The sequence below is a fragment of the Carcharhinus amblyrhynchos genome, chromosome 10 (assembly GCF_965287045.1).
Source record: "Carcharhinus amblyrhynchos chromosome 10, sCarAmb.v2.hapA, whole genome shotgun sequence".
Classification (NCBI taxonomy): domain Eukaryota; kingdom Metazoa; phylum Chordata; class Chondrichthyes; order Carcharhiniformes; family Carcharhinidae; genus Carcharhinus; species Carcharhinus amblyrhynchos.
Genome location: NC_137333.1, coordinates 92,296,784 through 92,324,402, shown reverse-complemented (window position 1 = coordinate 92,324,402; position 27,619 = coordinate 92,296,784). Strand labels below are relative to the sequence as shown.

At 42.6% G+C, this 27,619-nt stretch overlaps 1 protein-coding gene across 1 annotated transcript in view; it reads right to left on the bottom strand.

Moving 5' to 3' along the window:
- Positions 1 to 2,292: 2,292 nt before the first annotated feature.
- The window catches only part of gabra5 (gamma-aminobutyric acid type A receptor subunit alpha5), an 87,247-nt gene continuing 61,920 nt past the window's right edge, over positions 2,293 to 27,619 (bottom strand). The window contains exons 7-9 of the mRNA XM_080197603.1: positions 25,320 to 25,472; positions 12,825 to 13,036; positions 2,293 to 2,865 (exon numbers count right to left, since the gene is read on the bottom strand). Coding sequence (XP_080053729.1) covers positions 2,572 to 2,865; positions 12,825 to 13,036; positions 25,320 to 25,472 — 659 coding nt within the window. The 3' untranslated portion in view covers positions 2,293 to 2,571. The remainder of the gene's footprint in view (positions 2,866 to 12,824; positions 13,037 to 25,319; positions 25,473 to 27,619) is intronic.

The following is a 27,619-nucleotide window of genomic DNA, read 5'->3' as shown; positions in this document are numbered from 1 at the left end:
TTCCCCATATCCTCTCTATTACAGAGATCTCCTATTACCAGCTCCAGAACATCTCAAATGTTAGCACCTGCCTCAGTCCATCTGCTTCCTTTATTCATGCACTTGCCACCTGCAGACTTGACATTTCTAATGCTCTCCTAGATTAGCCTTCCTAATTTTCCATTCACCTAGACCTCAGTTTCTTTTGCCTTATCCTGCATCCCATGCATCTTTCCACATTAATGCTGTATTGCTGCCCCACACAGGAGTCCTGCGCCCCAACACTAAAATTTATACTTCTCAGCCTTGTGTTAAAATTCTTTGATGGCACAATGGCACAGTGGTTAGCACTGCTGACTCACAGTGCCAGGATCCCGGGTTCAAATCCTGGCTTGTGTCACTGTCTGTGTGGAGTCTGCACATCTTGCTGTATCTGCGTGGGTTTCCTCCGGGTGCTCCGGTTTCCTCCCACACTCCAAAGATGTGCAGGTTAGGTTGACTGGCTATGCTAAATTGCCTCTTAGAGTCAGGGGGGCAACTAGGGTAAATACATGGGGTTATAGGGATAGTGGCTGGGTGGGATTGTGGTCGGTGCAGACTCGATGAGACGAATGGCCTCCTTCTGCAGTGTAGGATTCTATGATTCTATGCTTCAGCCCTCCCTGTCCCTATAACATCCTCCAGCTGTACAACACTGTGGATCTTTGTGTTCATCCTGTGAAACCCCCTCCTTTGTCACCATTGGCATTCATATTTTCATATTTAGGACATTCCTTCCTGAGACTAGTAGGTGCATGGGAATAACACCACCTTTCAGATTCCCTCCAAGTCTAACGCTATATTTACTTTGACATATATTGCTTTTCCTATAGTAATTAGGGATGAACAAGATTCCCCAAACCCTGAAAATTATTAATAAATTCCTTTACCGTGAATGAGGGAAACTTACGGTAAAGTCAGTAGCCTCCCTGCCTTTGAGCGCTCTGTGTTTGAGTCCCACTCCAGGACTCGATGGCTGAGGAAGATGAGTTTATAACTTGGCCAAACAGGTTGAGTATCAACATGTAAATCCTTCCAGCATATATGTATTTAGCAGCTGGTTAGGGCAGGAGATGTTGCTGGTCAGCCATGTGATGGAAAGTAAGTTGAAGCCCCTACTATCACAATTCATAGCTCTGGATTACAACCTGTGTGTCAAAACTCAGACTCCCATATGGTTCACTAATGGAAGGAAATCTGCCACCCTTACCTGGTCTGGCTTACATGTGACTCCAGATACACAGCAGTGGAGGGGGTGGGGGGGGGAGGGAGTGGGCAAGGCCTAGTGGTACTAATTATTAATCCAGAAACTCAGCTAATGTTCTAGGAATTGGCCTTAAATCCCACTCCAGCAGGTGGTGGAATTTGAATTCAATAAAAAATATCTGGAATTAGGAATCTACTGAAGACCATAAAACCATTGACAATTGTTGGAAAAACCCATCTGGTTCACTAATGTCCTTTAGGGAAGGAAATCTGCCGTCCTTACTTGGTCTAGCCTACATGTGGCTCCAGAGCCACAGCAATGTGGTTGACTCTCAACTGTCCTCCAAGGGCAATTAATGCTCACCTTCCAGTGATGCCCATGACCATCAAATTAATTTTAAAAAAGATAGCTGACTCTTAAAATGCCCTCTGAAATGTTCTAGCATGCCATTCAGTTCAAGGGCAATGAAGATGGACAATAAGTGTAGACCCAGCCAGCGACATCCACATCTCATGAAGAAGTAATAAAAAAGTAATTAGCAGGAGAAATTAGTCAAATTTCACCCTTCCTAAGCCCATTGAGGCACTAGAAATTCATCCTAGATGAGATGAACCAGCTAAAAAAACAGTGGATTAGGATGTTCCCACTCGTGGGAGAGACTAGAACTTGAGAGCACAACCTCAGAGTGAAGGGAGGCTCCTTTAAAACTGAGATGAGCCGGAATTTCTACAGCCAGAGAGTGGTGAATCGGTGGAACTCATTGCCACAGTGGGCTGTGGAGGCCAGGTCATTGAGTGTCTTTAAGACAGAGATGGATAGGTTCTTGATTATTAAGGGGATCAAGAATTATGGAGAGAAGGCAGGAGAATAGGAATGGGAATGAGAGTCAGCCATGATTGAATGGCGGAGCAGACTCGATGGGCCAAATGGCATAATTCTGCTCCCATATCCCATAGTCACTCCCAATGCACTCCAGCTTTACCTTTCAAGGGCGTGGTAAAGCACAAAATAAGTCACAGAATTACACAGCGTCTGTTATTTTCAGTACTTTATTTTCAACCTGCATACACAAAAGTCAGACTTCGATATTATTGTTCTTTAATTACAGCATTCTCAAAAAAACTATTGTGCCCTGCATTGTTCACAGTTAATTATAGAAATCGTCAAAGCATATCTGACACCTTCTGCTTATGACATGCAGAAAATATGAAAAAAAGGTCAGAAATAGTTTTGAATAAACGTACAGTATAAAAGTATCAGGCCGGTTAAAATCTTTGCTGCTTACATTGCCACCTAAGAATATGGTTCAACATGTGGAGGCTCTGTACAGTTAATTTCCTAGACGGTTAATTTGGAGTAATGGCTTCTTTTATCACTGGCTCTCTGTTCAAATATGTGGCCCAATAAACCAAATTAAAGATACCAAATAGAACGGGAAACACAACTCTCGACATTTTGTCAATCTTGCTGACGCTGTTGTAAGATTTCTTACTTTCAGCGGCCTTTTCCTCAGCCCTCATTTGCACAGCCGTACTCTTTGAGATGCTTGATATGACGGGGTCCTTTGTGATATTCGGAGCGTAGGTCATTCCTCCAATAGCATACGCATTGTTCATATTCTTTGCCATGCTTTCTTTTTTCTGGAAAACAGCATAATGTCTCAGATGTTACGAGCATTTCTGTCCAATGATTATGAACATCTTTGTGTCCATTTAGCACCTGAATACCTCAGGTGCTAACAACACTTGATTCATTAATGCATGCATAACATGTGCATCTGATTAACCCGAATCGAGTGAAACGACAGCAAATTGCAACTGAAACAGTCGGCAATAGTCCAATCAGTGAAATAACAATCGCAAGGTTGAAGTGAAATGGGTCACAACAAAGGATAAACAAGACAGCCAATTAAATTAGTTGTAATATTTTTACAAAACTTATCTTGGTTACTGCCTAAGGTGAGATGCTTCAGAGTTTCTTCCTTCTAAAACTGGCACTTTGTGGGTCCTACTTTCTCAGAAGACCAAGGAAATTTAGCATATCAGCTCTGACTCTCATCAACTTTTACAAATGCACCATAGAAAGCATTCTTTCTGGTGTGGTATGGCTCCTGCTCTGCCTAAGACCGCAAGGAACTACAAAAGATCATGAATGTAGCCCAATCCATCATGCAAACCAGCCTCCCATTCATTGACTCTGTCTACACTTCCTGCTGCCTCGGCAAAGCAGCCAGCATAATTAAGGACACCACACCCTCGCCCCGGACATTCTCTCTTCCACCTTCTTCTATCGAGAGAAAGATACAAAAGTCTGAGGTCACGTACCTTGCACTAAGTTGATCTTTCTCTAAACCCTAGCTATGACTGCAATAGTATATTCTGCATTTTCTCATTTCCTTCTCTATGAATGGTATGTTTTGTCTGTATAGCGCACAAGAGGCAATACTTTTCACTGTACGTTAATACATATGACAATAATAAATCAAATCAAATAAAAAGGTCCATACCTTCTGCCAATCAATGCCAGTGTGGGCTCTAAGCTGTTCAATAGCTGAGTTATGTTAACAAGAGCAGTGGGTGATTGTAGCTTGCTGTCTCTAGTCAGATGGGCAATGGGTCAGTGCTCCCAAGCTCAAAGGAGGTTATCTCCAGGAAGAAGGAGTTTGGGGATTTGTGAACCAATCGCAGGCTGAAGTTTTGGGGTCCTTAGCTCACTGAAGATAAAAAGCTGGGATTTTTTTTTCTGATCGGTCACCTGTGGTGGCCATTTGTGCTTGAAGATTGTAATCGGTTCAACACATGGCATTGACCTACATAAAGGCCTTGGACTTGTTTCAGACCCATCTCAAAATTTCATCAGTAAAGGCCTTGGGCATCAATGGTGCCAAAATAGTTCCTGCAATATTTCGTTACTGACCCTCTCTTTCCAGCCAACTCAAGAATAGCTTCATCCCTGTTACCATCAAATTTTTGAATGGACTTACTTTAAATTAAGTTGATCTTTTTCTACACCCTAGCTATGACTGTAATGCTACATTCTGCACTCTCTTGTTTCCTTCTCTATGAACGGTATTTTGTTTGTATAGTGCACAAGAAACATAGAACATAGAATACTACGGCACAAACTGGCCCTTCGGCCCACAAGTTGCACCGATCACATCCATACCTACCAAGCCATAGAACTATCTGTAACTCCCAATCCCATTAAATCCCATATACTCATCCAGAAATCTTTTAAAAGACCCCAGTGAGTTCACCTCTACCACCACCGATGGCAGCCGATTCCACTCACTCACCACATTTCAACAATATAAAAGTAGGGAGGTCTTGCTGCAGCTGTATAGGGCATTGGTGAGGCCGCAGCTGGAGTACTGTGTGCAGTTTTGGGCGCCGCACCTGCGCAAGGATATTTTGGCCCTGGAGGGAGTGCAGAGGAGGTTTACTAGGCTGATACCGGAGTTGAGGGGATTGAGCTATGAGGAGAGGCTGAATAAACTAGGCTTGTACTCGTTAGAGTTTAGAAGAATGAGGGGAGATCTCATTGAGACGTATAAGATGATGAATGGGATGGATAGGATAGAGGTGGAGAGACTCTTCCCGCTCAAAAAAGACAGTAGGACTAGGGGGCACAGCCTCAAGATAAAGGGGAGGCGGTTTAGAACGGAGTTGAGGAGGAACTTCTTCACTCAAAGGGTGGTGAATCTCTGGAATTCTCTGCCCGTTGAAGTGGTGGAGGCTGCCTCGCTAAATATTTTTAAGAAGCGGGTTGATGGGTTCTTGATAAGAGAGGGGATTAAGGGTTATGGGGAGAGGGCGGGAAAGTGGAACTGAGCCACAACAGATCAGCCATGATCTTATTGAATGGCGGGGCAGGCTCGAAGGGCTAGATGGCCTACTCCTGCTCCTATTTCTTATGTTCTTATTTCTTATTTCTTATACATTTCACTGTATACTAGTACAGGTGATAATAATAAATCAAATCAAATGGTAAAGAAATATGCCACCAGCCTTCTTAGTAATCAAATGTTATTTGTAACATGGCAAATTTGGTAAAGAAAAATATTACAATCTTTCCAACAAAATAAACATACCCACACAGCAGTGAGTGTAAAACCGAGGAACAAAAAGCTCTCTCCTGGTGAGCAGTACATTGAAAAAGTTGCAGTAGATCAATATGTTCTGAACAAAAGTGCAGGAACTGGCAGTGTTACATATTGTTCAGGCTTAATCATGTTTGTGTTTTCCATGCAAGATTAATTCAGTGGAATTTCTTAAACGTTTGTCATCTTGTATGGAATTCGGAGAGAGAAAAGGAATAAGTAAATGTATGACTGGCTCAAAGCCCAAAGGATCTTATTTTATTCTCGCTCACTAACTTTATTTGAAGATTTGAACTCTCAGGGCGGAATTTTACTGAGGTTCGTACGATCCCGCCTGAGGCCAACGGAGAATGCCGTTCTCCGAGCCTCGCCCACACCCGGTATCAGGGCGGGCAGTCTTTACATTATATGGATGAGGCACACTGGAAGGGAAATATAATGGCCTTGGAAACTATATGTAAACCGCAAAGTTCACACTTAAATTTATAATTAATTTCAAGAGTGCTGTCAAAGGAATGGTACTGTACAATAATTGTAGGATTGAGTCTGTTCAGGTTGATGAATAAAGCAAAGCTGGAAATGACTGCTGGTGACTTTACTATGAAAATGTTGAACATTTTAACATGTGCTCTCATTCATTTTCACCAGAGTGTTAACCTCGTCAGTCATTGTTAACAGATTAAAAGACCCCATTAAAACAGCAAAGTGAGGAATTTAATGTGAGTGCAGCTAGGGGTTGCATAATAATATGGTAGAATCAAAGAATCCCTGCAGAGTGGAAGGAGATCATTTGGCCCATCGGGCCTGCACTGACAACAATCCCACCCAGGCACTATCCCCGTAACCCCAGGTAGCATAGAGTCATACAGGTTTACAGCAGCAAACAGGCCCTTTGGTCCATGCCGCCTCTTTTGTTTTAACCACAAAGCTAGTCCCAATTGCCCTTGTTTGGCTCATTTCCCTCTATACGCATCTTCCCCATGTAACTATCTAAATGTTTTTTAAAAGCCAGAATTGTACCCACCTCTCCCATTACCTCTGGCAGCTTGTTCTAAAAACTCATTACCTTCTGTGTAAAAAAATTGCCCCTCTGGACCCTTTCGTATCTCTCCCCCTCACCTTAAACCTATGCCCTCTAGTTTTAGTCTTCTCTACCTTTGGGGAAAGATCTTGACTCCTAGCTGATCTATGCCCCTCAATATTTTATAGACCTCTATAAGATCACCCTACATCACCTATGCTCTAGGGAAAAAGTCCAGCCTCTCCTCATAACTCAAATCATCAAGTCCCGGTAGCATCCTAGTAAATCGTTTCTGCACTCTTTTTAGTTTAATAATATCCTTTCTCTAACAGGGTGAGCAGAACTGTAGATAGTATTCCAAGCATCTCCTTACTAATGTCCTATACAACTTCAACAAGATGTCCCAACTCCTGTATTCTATGTTCTGACCAATGAAACCAAGTACGCTGAATGCCCTCTCCACCATTCAGTCCACTTGTGACTCCACTTTCAAGAAGCTATTTACTCCATTAGTCCTCCCTGGACAATTTAACATGATCAACCAACCTAAGCTGCACATCTTTTGACAGTAGGGGAAAACCAGAGCACCCAGAGAAAACCTACGCAGGAACACAGAGAATATGCAAACTCCGCACAGACAGTGATGTGAGTTTGGAGTTGAACCCGGGTCCCTGGCCCTGTGAGACAGCAATGCTAACCACAGTACCATAGTGCCACTCTGGCAACGTCCACATTGGTTTTCTACTCCTAACCTCCATCAGGCCTTTTATTTTTCTGTTGCTTTTAATGGGCAGCACCCCAGAAGTCCAAATTGGAAAGCAAAGTTAAAGTCTATTTATTAGTCACAAGCAAGGCTTACATTAACACTGCAATGAAGTTACTGTGAAATTCCCCTAGTCACCACAGTCTGGCACTTGGTCAGGTCAGTACACCAAACCAGCACATCTTTCAGAATGTGGGAGGAAACCGGAGCACCCAGAGGAAACCCACGCCGACACAAGGAGAACATGCAAACTCCACACAGGCAGTGACCTGAGCCAGGAATCAAACTAGGTCTCTGGCGTTGTGAAGGAGCAGTGCTAACCACTGTGCTACCGTGCTGTGTAACTCAAGAGCCAGCCAAAGCTGACTGTGGCATCTGTGCAAAACATTTCTGAGTTTGCAAAAAGAAATTTCAAACAAAATACAGAAATTGAGAAGGAAGAAATTTTTGTTGGGACTTTTTAAGCCAAAGGGTATTGGGGTTGTGAATTAGAATTGAAGAAAGGCTGTTGAAACATTTTGTAATGGGGATTCACGAGGCAATTAAATGTGTTTCTGAAGAAAGATGAAATCGCTGGATGCAGATCAGAAGGTAAAATTAGCTCTTTAAAAAAATGGCACATTGTTCAAGCCTAAAGACCTTTTCCTGTTCTTCAACAAGTCTTCATTTTTTTTTACATTGTTGTCCGGGTTATTATTCAGAAGATTAAGTGAATGTCACCAATGTTTATACTGAGCAAGGGTTGTGTATATAAAAGAGATACTATAGCTGATAATGCAACAGATCTTTTGCAATTAAATTAATTCATAAGAGGGCTCTGATACACTTAATTAAAATCTGCACTTACTTGATCTTCAAGTTGGCTTAATTTGCATGAATAAACCAAATTCATAATTACAATTTCCACAAATGGTGGAAGGAGCACTGGAAAAGGATATTATTTTGTCATTTTCAATTTCATTTGAGTTCAGAGTTATTGGTGATACAATTTAACATCAGCAAACATTGTCGTCTGTTTACTCAGTGGCCAGGATTTCCAGGCTTCTGCGGTGACGTTTCTGGCAGTGGAGGTGGCTCACTATTAGTTGCCAGCAGGATTTTCCAGCCCCGCTGAAGTCTACAGCATTTTGTACGGCTCGCCTGCCCCACTGATGTGGAGATGCCAGCGTTGGACTGGGGTAAACACAGTAAGAAGTCTCACAACACCAGGTTAAAGTCCAACTAGTTTATTTGATGGTAAACCCACAAGCCTGCCCCACTGCCAGGGATCCATCATGGGGATCGCCTTTAGCAAGGCTGAAAGTTCCCACCAATGGGAAGGGATGGAAAATCCCGCCCAACGTCAGCACATCCAATATAACAATTTCCACTGAAGTTACTGGGTAATCAGAGTTGGGTTTCCCATTATCGCTAGCCCAGGAGCACAGGGACGTAGAAATAGGGGAAGCTATGGCCTAATAGTATTATCACTCGATTATGAATCCAGAAACTCAGCTAATATTCTAGGGACCCGGGTTCGAATCTCACCATGGCAGAGGGTGCAATTTGAATTCAATAAAAAAAACCTGGAATTAAGAATCTACTGATGCCTGGAAATCATTGCTGATTGTTGGAAAAACCCATCTGGTTCATTAATGCCCTTTAGGGAAGGAAATCTGCCGTCCATTCCTGGTCTTGCCTACATGTGACTCCAGAGCCCCAGCAATGTGGTTGTCTCAGAAATGGCTTAGCAAACCATTCAGTTCAAATGCAACTAGGGATGGGCAATAAATCTGACCAGCCATCGATGTCCACATCCCATGAATGTAACCCATTTAGTTCCTCCATCCTGTTCTTCTGTCTAATGTCTCTTGCTCTGTCTTCCTTAATACTTTTGGTTGACATATCAATCCCAGGTTGAAAATTAACAAGTGACCCAGCTTCAACTGCTATTTTCAAAGCCCTACCTCCTTTGGCAAGGTCTTTCGAGCCTCAGTCCCAAAAGGTCTGCCTCTGATTTTTAGTATCGAGACCAAATGTTATTTGTAGTACTCTGCCAGGGACCCAAACTGGGAATTGAACCCAGGTCCCTGGCACTGTGAGGCAGCAGTGCTAACAATTGTGCCATCTTGCCGTCACTATATGATAAATGTACAATTAATAGAATTTTACGACCCTTTCTCCAGACTCCATGAATCCATGAAGAAACCCCTTGTTTTCAAAGATCCTCTTTCAGCTTCCTTTCATCTGGAAGCTACATACATAATTTAAATCTTTCACTGAAATAATGACAGACCTTCCAGCTCTATTCATCCAACATAAAAGATCCCCAATTATTTAACACTTTTGCTACTTTACCCCCGACCCTGTAAGATCAAAGCAGGCTAAATTTTAAGTGTCATCAATCTCAGCTTGTTTGAATTGTATTCGCTCCAGAATTATGATTAAATTCTCAATCATGATGCCCATTTACATGCTCGCTATATTTAACACCTCAATCTCCAACCTTAAATCATTTTCCTGAAATAAAAATACTGTAAAACATACGAATTATGAACCAGATTTTCGCAAAAGCCATCAGGAGCACTTCCATTTAAACCATTTAGGGGAGGCAACGGCCTAGTGGTGTTATCACTAGACTATTAATCCAGAATGTTCTGGGGACGCAGGTTCAAATCCCACCGTAGTAGATGGGGGAAGTTGAATTCAATAAAAAATATCTGGAATTAGGAATCTTCTGATGACTATGAAACCACTGTCGATTGTCAGGAAAAACGCATCTTGTTCACAAATGTCCTTCAGGTAGGGAAATCTACCATCCTTACCTGGTCTGGCCTACATGTGACTCCAGAGCCACAGCAACGTGGTTAATTCTCAGCTCCGGGCAACTAGGGATGGGCAATAAATGCTGGCCAACCAGCATTTTGTTTTATTCATTCATGAAACATGAATGAATATAACAAAAAAAAATTAAAAACACATGGTACTTCTGAACATTATAGGACAATAACAATTTGCTTGTTTTTCTTTGAAAACATTTGTCAGCAACAAATGGCAGCAGTAGCCAAAAGAACCTTCATGATCTAACTGCTGCATTATCAGTGAGAAAAATACAGTGCGGCAATTATATTTCGTCACCCTGTTGCTAAGTAGAAAGGTTCAAGACCTTCAATTTTTTTACATGTCCAAATCACCAACAACCTGTCCTGGTCCCCCTGTGCCGACACTATAGTTAAGAAAGTCCACCAAAGCCTCTATTTTCTCAGAAGACTAAGGAAATTTGGCATGTCAGCTACGACTCACCAACTTTTACAGATGCACTTTAGAAAGCGTTCTTTCTGGCTGTATCACAGCTTGGTATGGCTCCTGCTCTGCCCAAGACCGCAAGGAATTACGAAAGGTCTTGAGTGTAGCCCAATCCATCACGCAAACCAGCCTCCCATCCATTGACTCTGTCTACACTTCCTGTTGCCTTGGCAAAGCAGCCAGCATAATTAAGGACCCCATGCACCACTGACATTCTCTCTTCCACCTTCTCCACTCAGGAAAAAGATACAAAAGTCTTAGGTTACGTAACAACTGACTCAAGAACAGCTTCTTCCTTGCTGCTGTCAGACTTCTGAATGGAATTACCTTGCATTAAGTTGATCTTTCTCTACATCCTAGCTATGACTGTAACACTACATTCTGCACTGTCTCTTTTCCTTCTCTATGAATAGTATGCTTTGTCTGTATAACACGCAATAAACAACAATTTTCACTATATGTTCATACATGTGACAATAATAAATCAAATTAAATCTTCTGTTTGGGAGAAAGATACAAAAATCTGAGGTCATGTATCAATCTATTCAAGAACAACTTCTTCTCTGCTGCCATCAGACTTTTGAATGGACCTACTTTATATTAAGATGATCTTTCTCTACACCCTTAGCTGTGATTGTAATACTACATGATATCAAGAAACTGCTGGAGACACTGGATACTGCAAAGACATTGGGGCCTCATAACATTCTGGCAATAGTACTGAAGACTTGTGCTCCAGAACTTGCTGCTCCTCTAGCCAAGCTCTTCCAGTACAGTTACAACACTGGCATCTACACCAATGGGAAATTTTCAGCCAAGAAAACTGGTCTTGTATACCTTAAAATGGAACACCAGTAAACACTGGGATATAAGAATACTGGTCCAAACTGTATTTTCCTTCTGGGCAGTTGGTAGGGTAACCACAATCCAAAAGCACAAACTGTATAATCCATTGTGCAAACTAAGCAGTTTGCCTTAAGGAGCGAATTGTACATTTATCCTTGAGTAAACACTAGCAAAACATATTTGCTGCTCATTTATCTCATTTAGTTTGTTGGACCTCGCTGTGCACAATTGGTTATTTGCCTACATAATAACAGCGAGTGCGTACTTTGAAGGTATTTAATTGACTGTGAAGCATGTTGGAACATCTCAATATGAAGAAAGGCATTACATGAGTGCAACTAATTCCTTAAAATAGAACATTCTTATTCCATAATTTCATTTATTTTTTGATTGATTCAGTGTGAAATCTATCAGTTAATCAGGAAAGGTTCAGCACTTCCTCAGCTGCCATTATAGTTCCAAAATTTGGAGCAGCATAGGTTGGCATGGCGGTTATGAGGGGGCCGTAGGGGTTAGATAGAGTGCATGGGGTGACATAGATTAGCATAGCTAGAGCATGGGGAGTGTGTGGGAAAGTATGAGGGATGAGGGCTGGTGGCCTTTTTTTTGTTTTAATGCTTTTTCAAAAAAAACAATTGAACAATTGCCATGCACTGAGGAAGGCCAAGTCCCCTTCAATACCCAGCAGCTTTCAAACTCAATCTGCCCAGCTCCCAGAGAACCCCAGCAGCCCGGATTGGAAATCCCAATTTCCAGGACACTTCCACCTGAATTGGGTTGGCAGAATCAGGAATTGTCCTGATTCTGCGCTTGTAATGACTTCACTCAGGCCATTGAGGTTTGGCTATTGGAGTGCGAACTCCCTGGTTAGGAAACCAATTGATAGGCCAATCAGGGAGTGTTTGCCTCGCCTTGTTCCTCTGGCACTCCTGGAGATAGACTGCTAACTACTAACACTCTGCATACAACTGTTGGAGTTTGTAAATAAAGGGATTTGGTGAAGGGACGTCTGCCTCTGAAGACTTATGTGTTCCCAATGAGGGAGCGGAAATTCAGGCCAGGCAGATCTCTCATTCTCCCTTTGCAATTCTATTATCACCAGGAATGCCTCAGCTTTAACATCTGACTTGTTCCCCATCCTTGGAAAGTGTTGCGGTTCCAACAGCATTCAGTGAGCTCGCATTGGCCCTTGAAAATCTGGGGGAGATGATGTATGTCTCGCACTGGGCCATACCCATATCCGCACAACTCTCCAAGGTGAACAGCCTCTGGTATTTTGGAACAATGTAGGTAAGGGAAGTCTCCAAGTCAGATCCATAACTTTGGGATTAGGATTGGCTCTAAGGGCTAGGTCGGTTGGGCTGGTTGGGACTAGCTTCGGGGTTTAAAAAAACGGGTGGCATGGACAAGTTAGGCCAAAGGGCCTATTTTCCATGCTGTAAACCTCTATGACTCTAACTTTGGATCTGACTACTCTTTCCCTGCTCTGACTCGAAGCCATTCTCTTTCTCTGTCCCGACCCTCCAAACCCGAGCCTACGAGTGACGCTGCAGCAATGTGTAAGTTACGTATGAGAAATTCTTACCTTGGACTGAAGAGCTTCCATTGCTTTTTTCCCATCCCAAGCCCAGCTCCGCTTGGTGAAGTAATTCACTGTTGCAAACTCAATCAGAGCGGAAAAGACAAATGCGTAACACACGGCGATGAACCAGTCCATTGCAGTGGCGTAGGCGACTTTAGGCAAAGAGTTTCTTGCACTAATGCTCAGTGTCGTCATTGTCAGCACTGTTGTTACACCTGAGGGGAAAAAAGAACAGAAAGTAATGTCATCAACAACAACCATTTGCATTTATATAGCACCTTTAATATAGAACACCCCAAGACCCTTCACAGGGGTATTACCAGACAAATATTGACACAGTTTTCACCATAGAAAATAGACAGAGGAAAATCAAAACATTCCAAAATCTTTACTATCTTACTTGGTATAGTTAACAAGGATGAAAAATACTTCTTGAGCAATGAAACAAGATCGGGACAATATCCAAGCTTGAAATGACATGTGGCAATAACATTTGCACCATACATATGCCAAGCAATGACCATCACCACTCTAACCACCAACCCCCACCTTGACGTTCAATGGCGTTACCATCACTGAATCCTCCCACTGTCAACATCCTTGGGGTTACCTTTGACCAGAAACTCAACTGGACTCAGCACATAAACACAGTGGTTACAAGAGCACGTCAGAAGCTAAGAATACTGCAGTGAATAACTCACCCCCTGACTTCCAAAGCCTGTCCATCATCTACAAGGCACATGTCAGGATTGTGATGGAATACTCCCCACTTGCCTGGATAGGTGCAGCTCCAACAACACTCAAGAAACTTAACACCATTCAGGACTTGATTGGCACCACATCAGCAAACGCCCTCTCCCTCACCATCAATGCTTAGTAGCAACTGCCACAAGAGGACACAGGTTTAGGGTGTTGGGGTAGGTACAGAGGAGATGTCAGGGGTAAGTTTTTCACTTGGAGGGTGGTGGAAGCGTGGAATTGGCTGCCGGCGGTAGTAGTGGAGGTGGATTTGATAGTGTCTTTTAAGAGACTTCTGGATGAGTACAAGGGACTTAGTAGGATTGAGAGTTATAGGTAAGCCTAGTAGGTAGAGATATGTTCGGCGCAACTTGTGGGCTGAAGGGCCTGTTTGTGCTGTAGTTTTTCTATGTTTCTATGTTTCTAACAGTGTGTGCTATCTACAAGATGCACTGCAGCAATTCACCAAAGATCCTTAGACAGCGCCTTCCAAACCCATGACCACTTCCATCTAGAAGTACAAGAACAGCAGATACATTGGAACAGCACCAGCTACAAGTTCCTCCCCAAGCCACTCACCATCCTGACTTGGAAATATATTGCAGTTCCTTCGCCATCACTGGGTCAAAATCCTGGAATTCCCTCCCTAACGGCATTGTGAGTCAACCTACAGAACATGGACTACAATGTTTCAAAAAAGCAGCTCACAACCACCTTCTCATGGACAACTAGGGATGGGCAATAAATGCTGGCCAGCCAACAATGCCCATGTCCCACGGATGAATAAAAAAATTGGCTTTAATTATTTTGCCAATTTTCTCCCCTTCTCTCTTGAAAGGTGTTGGTTTCTTCCTGGAGTTCCGTTCCATTGCCATTACTTTCCCTCCCCTCCCTCACCCAAGCTTGTGTTGAAAGGTATTCAACCTCAGGATATATTGTAGTTCAGCATATGGAGGCAATGGCCTAGTGCTACTAGCGCTAGACTATTAATCCAGAAACTCGGCTAATGTTCTGGGGACCACGGCAAATGGTGGAATTTGAATTCAATAAAAAAAATCTGGAATTGAGAATCTACTGATGACCGTAAAACCATAGTCAATTGTAAAGAAAATGTATCTGGTTCACGAAGGTCCTTTACAGAAGGAAATCTGCCGTCCTTACCTGGTCTGGCCTACATGTGACTCCAGAGCCACAGCAATATGGTTGGCACTCAAATGCCCTCTGATGGCCAAGCAAACCATTCATTTCAAGGGCAACTAGGGATGAGCAATAAATGCTGACCTGCCAGCAGTGCCCACAAATGAATTTAGAAAAAAATAAAAAGCACCTCCAAATCTGGTATCCATATCATGGCAATTCCAGTATCTGTTTCCACATTATAGTGTAAGCCAGCGACAACATGATAAATTGTTTTGTCCTACAATCAGCTAACTCAAACAGTGAAGTTGGAATATCCCTGGTCTTTACAACTCAGCTGTTCAATGGACTAAACCACATCAATGAACCTTTATAGCAGTTCTAGAAATGCAAACATTCTCAAATATAGAGCCGGATCAGTAGGCATTTGCCCTCTGTAATATCGCTTCATCTGCACAATCTTATTTTCTGGACAGCTTGTATTAAAAATGCTACCAATTGTTTAATCTCTGGAAGTCGCAAAACACCAAAAAAAGATTTGTTCGGCTTCCAACAGTTCATTCTTTTAAGCCTTTAGTACTTGCAGGAGGAAATAATTGTGTTTTATTGAAAAGTTGTTTCTTTTCAGTAAGGGATGCCCAAGGTGCAATTCTATAATGGAATACTGCAACATGGTTCATGATTCAATAATTTCCATTAAAAACTGTTTGTTTGGACATTGCATGTATAATTACTTGGGGATTATATGATTATAGATATGAAGGTTTACATCATAACAACAGAACTTCTGCCCCATCAGCACAAACTGTATTTAGAATATAGATCAATGCAGCACAGGAACAGACCCTTTAGCCCATGATGTTGTGCCGAACATGATGCCAAATTAAACTAATCCCTTCTGCCTGTCCTTGGTCCATGTCCTTCTTTTTCCTTGCACATTCACGTGCTTATCTAAATGCCCTTAAACCAGCCCCCCTGTTGTATCTGTCTCCACCACCACCCCTGGCAATGCATTTTAAACACCTATCACTCTCTGTGTAAAAAACACGCTCTCAAGTCTCCTTTGAACTTTCCTCCTCTCACCTGAAGAGCATGCCCCCTAGTATTAGACATTTCAACTCTGGGAAAAAGATTCTGACTGTCAACCCTATCTCTGCCTCTCATAATTTTCTAGACTTCTATCAGGTCTCCCCTCAGCCTCCGCCGCTCTAGAGAAAACAACCCTAGTTTGTCCAACCTCTCTTTATAGCTCATTTCCTCTAACCCAGGCAACATCCTGGTAAACCTCTTCAGTACCATTTCCAAAGCATCCACATCCTTCCTGTAATGTGCCAACTGGAATTTATCTTGAGCCAGTAACATAGCAAAATCTCTCGATATCCAAATTTAAAGTAATAACAATAATGTAATAATAGTAATAATCGTAATAATAATGCAAATATGAGATTCTCCTGGGATCATCCAATAGTGGAAGAGTGATGGGGCATTTTGACTAGTAAAAGCCCTGCCCGAATGTTGAGTGCTACAGCCAGATCCTGATACCATGGCCTGAGTTGTCAGAGACAATTGTTAAACTTGCTCAGTTCTGTGACTATGAGAACTGGTGCTGAACACATCAGGCTGGACTGGCTTTCCACTGGCAAGGTGGCACAGTGGTTAGCACTGCTGCCACACAGTACCAGGAATCCAGGTTCGATTACTGCTCAGGTCACTCTCTGTACGGAGTTTGCACATTCTCCCTGTGTCTGCATGGGTTTCCTTCCACAATCTGAATGACTTGTTGGTTAGGCGGATTGGCCATGCTAAATTCGCCCTCAGTGTGCCCGAGCTGGTGCTGGAGTGCGGCGACTATTGGATTTTTACAGTAACTTCATTGCAACATTAATGTAAGCCTACTTGTGACACCAGTAGATAAACTTTAAACACTGCAGTCACCAGCACTGGGTTCAAATGTGGTGACTTTAAAACCTAAATGATATATTTTGCTATTTCTGGAGGGGCAGTGTATCACTCAAGAGATGGACCATCCTCTACACTAGTGGAGGTACAGTGTTGCCTGTGACAAGTGAAACTAGCTACTGCCAGTGGGGTTGGATGAAACCACATTACAAGTAGCTGTATCAGTTGCAATTTTTGATATTCTGGAACCTATTCCATTCACAGTTCGGCTGGACTGCTGCGCAACTTACTCTTCTCTGGATAACATCTTCAATTGTTGGTTTTATTATGGGGCAGGGTGAGGAGGCAGGCCAGGGTTCTTCCTCAGCCAGAGCAGGGGTCGAACTCCATGCTGTTGGCATCATTTCGAAACACACACTAGCTGTCGAGTTGGCCGAGTTGAGAGTGCTTAAGAATTCTCTTTGACAAAGCACTGGTATACCTAGACAGGCCTTCTGCCCAGCCTATCTCCATATCCAGCCTCTGAGTTCATCCAGGTATCACCCAGTCAAATTCCCAGAGAACTCTGCCATCCCGAAATGAAAATCCCAGCTTTCGGGGCACTCTCTCTTAGGTCAAGCTTGGAGAGGGAAATGTCCAGACTCTCTGCTCTTGATCTGGGAGCAGAAATTCAGGCTTTAATCTTGCCCCAAGAGGGCATAAGAACATAAGAAGTAGGAGCAGGAGTAGGCCATCTAGCCCTTCGAGCCTGCCCCGTCATTCAGTAAGATCATGGCTGACATGAAGTGGCTCAGTTCCACTTCCCCGCTTTCTCCCCATAACCCTTAATTCCCTTGCCTACCAAAAACCTATCTACCCGTGTCTTAAATATATTTAGCGAGGTAGCCTCCACCACTTCAACGGGCAGAGAATTCCAGAGATTCACCACCCTTTGAGTGAAGAAGTTCCTCCTCAACTCCGTTCTAAACTGCACCCCCCCCCCCCCCCCCCCCCCCCCCGTTATCTTGAGGCTGTGCCCTCTAGTCCTGTTGTCCTTTCTGAGCGGGAAGGATCTCTCTACCTCTACCCTATCCATCCCTTTGATTATTTATATGTCTCTATAAGATTCCCCCTCATCCTTCTAAACTCCAACGAGTACAGACCCAGTTTATTTAGTCTCTCTTCATAGTCCAACCCCTTCATCTCTGGTATCAGCCTAGTGAACCTCCTCTGCACTCCCTCCAAGGCCAAAATATCCTTGTGCAAGTGCGGCGACCAAAACTGCACACGGTACTCCAGCTGCGGCCTCACCAATGCCCTGTACAGTTGCAGCAAGACCTCCCTGATTTTATATTCTATCCCCCTCGCTATCAAGGCCAGCATACCATTCGTCTTCTTGATTACCTGCTGCACCTGCAGACTGGGTTTTTGCAACTCATGCACAAGGACCCCCAGGTCCCTCTGCTCCGTAGCATGCTATAGTTTTTCGCCCTTTAAATAGTAATAGCATAAAGGTGACTGCAGTACAGAGCTGGAAATGTCTTCTTGAGATCAGTTTCTAAGTCACATTGGATAAAGACTTACTCCATGTATCAGTATCATAATGGCATTATACAGGCTGTACAGATCGTCTTACTCTATTGTTGTAGAGTTCAGTAAGCATGAAAGTTGTGGGCTTTACGTTTCATCTAATCTCTGCTAGATATCAATATGGCAGTGGGTGATACTGACGCAGCAGAGGATATTTTCCCATTGAGAGTCGCAATTTTCTGATAAATACTGGTAACAGGAAGGGTGCCATCCATTAGTGGATATGGCAAGATTATCACTTGAGTGTCAAAAGTTTCCCAATGTCACATCATGCCATGATATACACAAAAATCATTCAGAACTTTCTGGTATCTGAATTTATCAAATATTTAAATCAGTCTTAATGATGTTCTGTGTAGCTGGCACTGATTCATAGAATTGTAGAATCCCTATAGTGCAGAAGAGGCCATTCGGCCCATTGAGATTGCACTGACTCACTGACAGAACATCTTGACCAGGCCCTGTTCCCCGCCCTATCCCCATAACCCCATGCATTTCCCATGGCCAATCCATCTAACCGACACATCTCGGGGCACTAAGGGGCAATTTAGCATGGTCAATCCACCTAACCCGCACATCTTTGGACTCTGGGAGGAAAGTGGAGCACCCGGAGGAAACCCATGCAGACATGGGGAAGAATGTGCAAACTCCACAAAGAGAGTGACCCAAGGCCAGAATTGAACTCAGGGTCCCTGGAGCTGTGATGAAACAATGCTAACCACTGTGCCACTATGCCACTGATTCAACAGGGAAGCATTTCAAAAGCAATCTCACATTTTACCATGACACTTTTGGTCATTGTCCCTGTAGTTTTCTAATTACTGAACAAAATACAGTATGAGGCTTTACTGTAGGTAGGGACGAGATTCTCCTGCTTCCCAGCCGCGATTTTCCCGCTGGCAGGAGATGACTGTTGTTTGCTAGTGGCTGGATTCTCTGATCCCGCCACTGTCAATGAGGATTCACATTGTCATCACCCCAGAGAATCCTGCTGGCATAAACAGCTAGAGAATTCTGTCCTAGGATTCTTTCGGTTCACTCCCAAAAGACAGTCTGGGTCCGAAATGAACATATACCCATTCTCAGTCATGCAATGAAGCAGGAATAGCAACAGCCAATCCCTCTGCTTTCATGGAAACCTGGGGCGGGCATTAGTGGTGGGGAAAAGTCAGTAGAAGAGAGGACATTCCCCCTCCATGTCTTTACTGAGTATTCGGCTGAATGGGTCAACTTAATGGCATTTAACTTGCTTTCTTTTAGTCACCATGCAGAAGAGACAGATAAGATTGAGCAGTGAATTGTATTACAGCTCCAAAGGACACTGCCGGAACTCAAAAGCTATTGGCTTGCCTCCATCAAAAATAACTAAGTTATGTCGCTCTACGATCCTGCATTACTGAAAAGTCTACTTCTTCAGAGAGTTTAAGAAATTAAAAGTTAAAGATTTGAAACAGCTTTAGATTTTAATCAAAATGAAACTATTTCTATTTATCCGTTTCACACAAACATCTTTGCAATTACCACAAATCTTTTTAATAACCTCATTCTTCGTAACAGTTATAATTAAAGAAAAATCAGCAACTTAATTGCTGTTTAAGCAAAGCAATGGTAATGTAACACTTAAATATGCTAATTAACCATGTTCACTGCTGCGTCTTGATATCTACTGTTTTGCAGGAACTGTGAAAGTTCAAAGGCTTCATGTTCATATTTCTTTCTTTATCAGTTAGTGTGAGGCTTTAGTTCATCAATGCCAATATCATTCTCTATGCATTGACACATGATACCATACCTCCAGCATGAGTTAACAGAGAGCCCTTTGTGCTGTACCACAAGGACACCAACAGTAAAGCTTGATTTTTCTTCCCTTCTATCATTTTAATATAAGGAACATAAGTGTCCTTCCCAACATCCTTCCTCCCAAGGTCCTGCCTCTTTCCAAGGTATGATTTTAAGAATACCATCTAATCCATCGCTATCTCACTGCTTTATCTCCTTATCTGTGTACACATACTTGGGCAAAGCCCACCAATGCCTCTACTTTCTCAGAAAATTAAGGAAACTTGGCATGTCAGCTACGACTCTCACCAGCTTTTACATATGCACCATAAAAAGCATTCTTTCTGGTTGTATCACAGCTTGGTATGGCTCCTGCTCTGCCCAAGACCACAAGGAACTACAAAGGGGTGTAAATGTAGCCCATTCCATCACTTAAGCCAGTCTCCCATCTATTGACTCTGTCTATGCATCGCGTTGCCTCAAAGCAGCCAGCATAATTAAGGACCCTACGCACCCCAGACATTCTCTCTTCCACCTTTTTCCTTCGGGAAAAAGATACAAAAGTCTGAGGTCATGTACCAACTGGCTCAAGAACAGCTTCTTCCCTGCTAATGTTAGACTTTTGAATGGGCTTATCTCGCATTAAGCTGATCTTTCTCTACACCCTAGCTATGACTGTAACACTACATTCTGCACCCTCTCCTTTCCTTCTCTGAGAACGGTATGTTTTGTCTGTATAGCGCGCAAGAAACAATACTTTTCACTGTATGTTAATACATGTGACAATAATAAATCGAACCAAATCAAAACTGTTATTTGACTATGGAAACTGAGTTGTCTTGTGTTTTTTTCCCCACTCCCACTAGTTTTTGTACCTAGATGGGGTTTCTGTTGTAATTTGACCAAAGTTGTAATGGCTGAGCATATGAAGCTGAGGAAATTTATCCTGCATGCTGTCAATGATGGTCATGTCTATTCCTGTTCTCAGTGATCATTCATACATAATGAGTGGCAATGCAGCCCGCTGGTTAGCACTGCTGCCTCACAGTGCCATGGACTCAGGTTTAATTTCGGCTTCAGGTGAGTATGTGGAGTTTGCACAGTCCCCGTGTTGGCATGGGATTCCTCCAGTTTCCTCCCACCCTTCAAAGATGTGTGCGTTGCGTTGAGTTTAAAGTTTTTTTTATTAGTGTCACAAGTAGGTTTACATTAACACTGCAATGAAGTTACTGTGAAAATCCCCTAGATTGGCCATGCTAAATTGACCCTTAGTTTCAGGGGGATTAGCAGGGTAAATACATGGGGTTGCAGGGATGGGGCCTGGGTGAGATTGTTGTCAGTGCAGGCTCGATGAACTGAATGGTCTCCTTCTGCACTGTCGGGATTCTACAGTTCTACGACATTCACATTCCAACACAGAGTGATGCAGGGCGAGGACACTTAATAGCTTTCCCTTCTACAGACAAAGCAGCTTAGCAATCAAACTTGAGAAGGGTCAATATTGAAGAATTGAGTGTATTTAAGACAGGGATAGACAGGTTCTTGATTGGTAAGGGGATCAAAGCTTCCAGAGAAAAGTTGGGAGAATGGGATTGAGAATCTTATCAGCCATGATTGAACAGTGGAGCAGACTCGATGGTCTGAATGGCCAAATTCTGTTCCTATATGTTATGGTCTTCTGGTCTAAGGATAGTTGAAGAATAAGGGATAAAGGGTTATGGATCAAATCTGGTGCTTTCAAAAACCAGCTCAGAAGGAGCGTTATTGCAAGGAGTCTGGGATTCACCTTCTATTTTTGTATGTCAAGATGCAAAATAATATGAGGCAGCGAGATCAAGCTTAAAAAATAGCAATGCCAGCAGTACAATCTGCAATCATGTTAAACTTTACTATCCTCACTAACAATCTCTCTGTACTTGCTGAAGATTGGCAGTGAATGAAATTACTCTGCCACAAAGTCTGTCTTACTTGCATATTCTTGATTATCTCTTGTACTTTGATGTTAAATAACTCTTGCATGAAATCTAGTCTGCTCATAACATGTGCATGTAATCACAGGGAAATCAGAACAAGCAAGCAACAGGGGAGTTATTTCATGCAGTACTAGATCAGCACACTGCAAACCTTTATGCTTCAGTCAAATGAAGAGAAAGCCCTGCAATCCAGTAGAAAGCAACACTCCCAATGAGTGACTGTTCTTCATTTGCAAGCCCAAATGCCAAGACCCAGATTTTCTATTATTGATGTTCTTTAGACTCAATTACCTGGTTAGAGGCTTTTATGCAGTATCATATTGCGACGTACCAAATGTTTCAAGATCGGGTCATCAAAATACTTTCAGGTGCACCGTAATGTCTTAAGTGAGGCCCATGAGGTTAGCCTCTTGGACTATGAGCTCCCTGACTGAGCTCATAATTGCCTGCCCAATTAGGGAGCCTTGCCTGTATATAAACATGGGAGCGTCAGGTCTACTGGCACTCCAGATTCTGATTTTGTACCTGAAACATTCTAGGAGTGGAACAGAGTTTGTAAATAAAGGGAATCTGATGAAGGGACATCGGCCTCTGAGGGGTCATGTCATGCACATTTGGACAGGTACCGGCAGCATAATCAATGGTTACAGTGATCTAAAATAGAGTGAGCAAAATGTTAAAGGGCAAAGCACAGTGACATGTAAATCCACCAGTAGCTTTTGCCAAGCTTGACAGGAGAAGTGACAAGCAAGACTGACAGAACAGGGAGCCCAACATGCAGGCATGAGCCTGAAGTGAAATGAACATCCTTGCATCCAATTGCTGTTTGATGATTGCTAAATTGTGGGTGGTACTGCGTGAGATATTTACGAGGAAACTGATATTCTGTCTTTTCATGGAACCATTTCCAAAGGCAGCGTTGCTTTCACTCGAGAGTAGGCAAAGTTCAGTTCCAGATCGCTACTGATCATTACTGTAAGTGCCTGATCCATCCCAATGCCATGTGGTGTCTGCTGATGGTCATTGCAAGGGTGACACAGCACTGAGTCTGGCTTCATAGTGTATTACTTTGTAGCACAAACCACAAGCTTTTGGAACTAACCCTGAAAGCTTGTGGCTTGTGCTACCAAATAAACTTGTTGGAATTTAACCTGGTGTGGTGAGACTCCTTACTGTGCTTACCCAATCCAATGCTGGCATCCCCACTTCATAGTGTATTCACAGCGTCTGGGTTACCAATAAATGACAATGGTTTCCAGTGATTGTTGCCAAATAGAAATGTCAGGACAAATTGGTATTTCAACTTCCCTACTTTCCTGTGGGTGTGGGCAGTAGAGGAACAACAATCACAATAAGTTTGCAGCTAACTTGCTGCCTAAGGCACGCTTTGCACCAGTTTAGAGTGGTTCTGACCTTAGATGGCGAAACCTCATTTTTTAGGAGCCCAATACAATATTGATGTTATTAAAGACTGGATCCACACATAGCAGAGGGATGAGAAATGACTAACAAGGAGATGACTGGAAGGTTCCCTATCTTGCTTCTCTTTTATCACAGTCTTAGACTGGAGTTGTCTTGAGCAAGACAGCAATTCCCCAGTTACCACATAGCATAACCGTTTCTTCTTCCAGTCTGATTAGCTTTATCACTCTGCTTGGCTTTGCTCACCCATCTCCATCGTCTCCTGCTCACCCTAGCCAGGCTCTGCCAGTGCAACAATAATCAATGCCAATGCTGACACTATAGTTAAGAAAGCCCACCAATGCCTCTACTTTCTCAGAAGACTAAGGAAATTTGGCATGTCAGATACGAATCTCACCACTTTCTCCACTTTTGAACAACACACCCTGTTCTCCACTTCCACCTCACCTTAAACACAATCATTATTTACTCCACTTTGAGATCCATGCCTAGATTTTCCTGAGACTTCACCTCCCTCTTGTTCTTTCTTCCATCTGACCAGGTAACCTATCTTTGACATTTTAGGATGTTCTGTTCTGATGAAAGCTCATCGACCTGAAATGTTAATTCTGTTTCTCTCCACAAATGCTGCCTGGCCGATTGCATACTTCCAGCTCATTTATTTTGTTTTTATTTCAGATTTCCAGCAATTGTAGTATTGTGTTTTTCTAACTGTGGGCAGTATGGTGCACATGACTGACTCTCAACACCAGGGACCCAGGTTCAATTCCAGCCTTGAGTGACTGTCTGCTGTGTGGAGTTTGTACGTTCCCCCCCGTGTCTATGTTTCTTCCCTCTGGGTGCTCTGGTTTCCTCCTACAGTCCAAAGATGTGCAGATTTGGTGGATTGACCGTGAGAAATTGCCCCTTAGTGTCCCAAGATGTGTAGGTTAGGGAAATTGGTACAGAATCATAGAATCCTTACAGTACAGAAAGAGGCCATTCAGCCAATTGAGTATGTACCGACCACAATCCCACCCAGGCTGCAATCCCACACATTTACCCCGCTAATCCCCCTGACGCTAAGGGGCAATTTAGCACAGCCAATCAACCTAACCCACACGTCTTTGGAGTGTGGGAGGAAATCAAAGTGCCTGGAAGAAACCCACGCAGACATGGGGAGAAAGTGCAAACTCCACACAGACAGTCACCTGATGCCAGAATTGAACCCAGTTCCCTGGCACCGTGAGGCAGTAGTGCTAACCGCTGTGCCACCATGCCGTCCTTATGCACAGGGTTACAGGGATAGGATGGGGGCCTGAGTAAGATGCACTGTTGGAGAGTCGGTGTAGACTCGATGGGCTGAATTACCTCCTTCTGCACTGTAGGGATTCTATGACTCTACGATAACTCAGTATCCTTGATTTCAATTTTCACATTGGTTCCCACTCACCCTTCCTCAAGATTCACCACCATCATCTTACTTAACATTGTACTGTGAGAACTGTAATAGAGAACACACAGTAGGGTTGGAGGGAGACAAAATATTTGATGCATATTCTCCTGGATCTAAAGAAATCATCAGGGGAGGTGGTGAAATCTTCCTTTGCAAATTGTAAATGTGTTGTTACATGGATAAAGCATGGCTAAATGACAAATAGCCAACAGATGAAATCTCCTCTGCAGGTGGACTAAACTAGATGAAGGATCTTATCACATTATTGCCAACCATCTTGTTTGTCCTTAAACAAATAACTTTACTATGTCTACGTCCTCAATACCCATTACCTCTCCTTATTGAACATCATTGTAGCATGATCTGTCAAAGAGAAATGACGAGTGCAGTGAAATTATTTTGCTTGTCTATCAGATAGCTGGATAAAACAGCCTGCTTGCTCCATCGCAGATGGGCAGAAGATTACAAATTGCAGCAGGTTTGAAGTTCAGCACATTTCTGTCAACACTTTAAACTCAAATCGAAGGAAGATGTATTTAAACTTACCGAACACTGTTCTGGCAGGGACAGATTCTCGGTTCAACCAGAATGACATCTGGGATAAGATTACAGTCATGATGCAGGGGAGATAGGTTTGGATGACAAAATAACCAATTTTTCTCTTCAGGTGGAAATGTGCTGTCATTATTACGTATTCACCTGTGATGAACAAGGGAGAGAAGCAGGAGAAATAAATCATCAATGTAGGGTTGAGTCAATATTAAAAACTGGATTATTCCCAAACTCATTTGTCAAAGTACATCAGAACAGCAATTTACATTATGCGTTAATTGAACCCATTCTCTCCATTGTGTTTTCTTTCCTGACCATTGATGACTATCAAAGTTAATTCATCCGTATCATACATACATGTCCTGCCATGGATTTGTGAATTGTACTTATTATTTGCTTGACTTATGAAATCAAGTGATTGAATTAACTATGGAGGAACACTAGATTAAACAATGTTCATTTTCCCAGCGCAAGAGATTCATACGCCAATTTCTGCAGAAATGGCCTTAGTTTGCAGTTTTGTGCATTTGTCTTTCTTTACTTAGTGTGCAAGGTGTTTGAGATGAGCATGAAGCTGGCATGTCAGTAAGGTTCATGTGCATTAGAATTTGCTTAACATCTGGCTCCATTAGCATGGTCTCGGGGAATGAGTGTATTCAGTTGTTTTCATTCCATAGTCCTAAATTCCCCTTGGTGAAGAAAGATTCACTAGGTGTCTATCTCAGGAGAACGCACTGCTGGCGCGTTAGCTGGTCTATATCACAATTACAGTAAGAAACTTGTAATCTTCAGTCAGACAGGTGAGATACCCCTGCTTGCCTACCTTTGCCTTTAGTGGCTAGAGCAATAGATAGTCCTCCAAGTCACTCACTATCCTGACTTGGAAATATAGCGCTGTTCTTTCACAGTCGCTGGGCCAAAATCCTGGTATGCCCTCCCTAACAGCACTAACACCTCAGGGACTACAGTGATTAAAGAAGACAGCTCACCCCCACCTTCTCAAGACAACTACGGATGAGTATCAACACCCAGATCCCATAAATGAATAACAAAAAACATGCTTTGTAGTTTATAATGTTCATCCATATATTGGCATAACAGTTGACATTTTTCCACAATAAGCAATATTTCAGAAAATTAAACACTTACTGGAATTCATAATTTTTTTCCTTTGCTTATATGATTCAAAGTATGGCCACTTTGGCAGCTGTAGCAGCTGATACCTTAGCTCTATCTTTGCAATCCTACAAAGGCCCTTATTGCAAATCAGTTTTGCCCCAATTTCCTCACATGTTCTTAACCCATTTGCATTTTGATCCAGAATCAGGCTGCTGGGTCCATTTTTATTCAGATTGTTCAACATTTTGGCAACAGAGTCTCAATCCCATTACAATTATAAGGTTTATATGGTGTTTTTATTTGGGACAGTATCTTTACGTAGAATGATGGGAAACTGTTTTAAAGGCTGCCTGACAAATCTTGAGTTCTTTTTAATTGTTAGAGATTAAACAGCACTCATTATTTTAAAGAGAAGAAGGCACACTTGGAGGAAATTATATCAGCTTTTGTACAAATAGTGAATAGAACGAGAGTTCCCAACACCTCTGAAAAATAAGTATTAAAATTATCATCAGGTTGTGAACAGCTGATCTTTGAAACAGCCCATTTACTTCTAAGATAAAGAATTGGGGTCTCAAGGATAGTCTGCTAGCATTTTTTCTTCGATACAAGGCCCATATGATTCATGTTGTTGGGTTTTGAGAAGGGAAAGCTTTCTAATACATCCCTGAAAACTCTCAGTCACAGTGTCAGTCTGATAGTATCCAAGAGGGGGAGAACAATTATCTGCAGCTGCATTTCACTGTGCAGGAATGCAGGTGGGAGCTTGTTATTGGATTGGGAAGTCCAAATTTGTGCAGGGTTTCAACGAACCTGGAAAGTACAACTAGCTTAAACCAGAAAAAGTATCTCATGGGGAAACCCTCACTTTGAAAGACAGTCCCGAGATTAAATGTTAGCTGGGCTGAGAAAGGAAATGAACAGAAGCAAACCACTGGGAGTCACCAATTACCTTGTATTGCTACCAGGGAACCTTTGTGTCTATTTAGATGGCACATATACGTGAATTGTTATTCAGTGACGAAAAGTAAAAAAGGGAAAAGTTCAATTCTGTATTTAAAGCACCAGTTGCTTACACAAATAAAGGGTGCAATTCTCCCAGAAATCAGGAAAGGCTGTTGGGCAAGAAAAGCAGCATTGAAGTTGCAGACAGCAATGTTGGCTTTCTCTGCTGT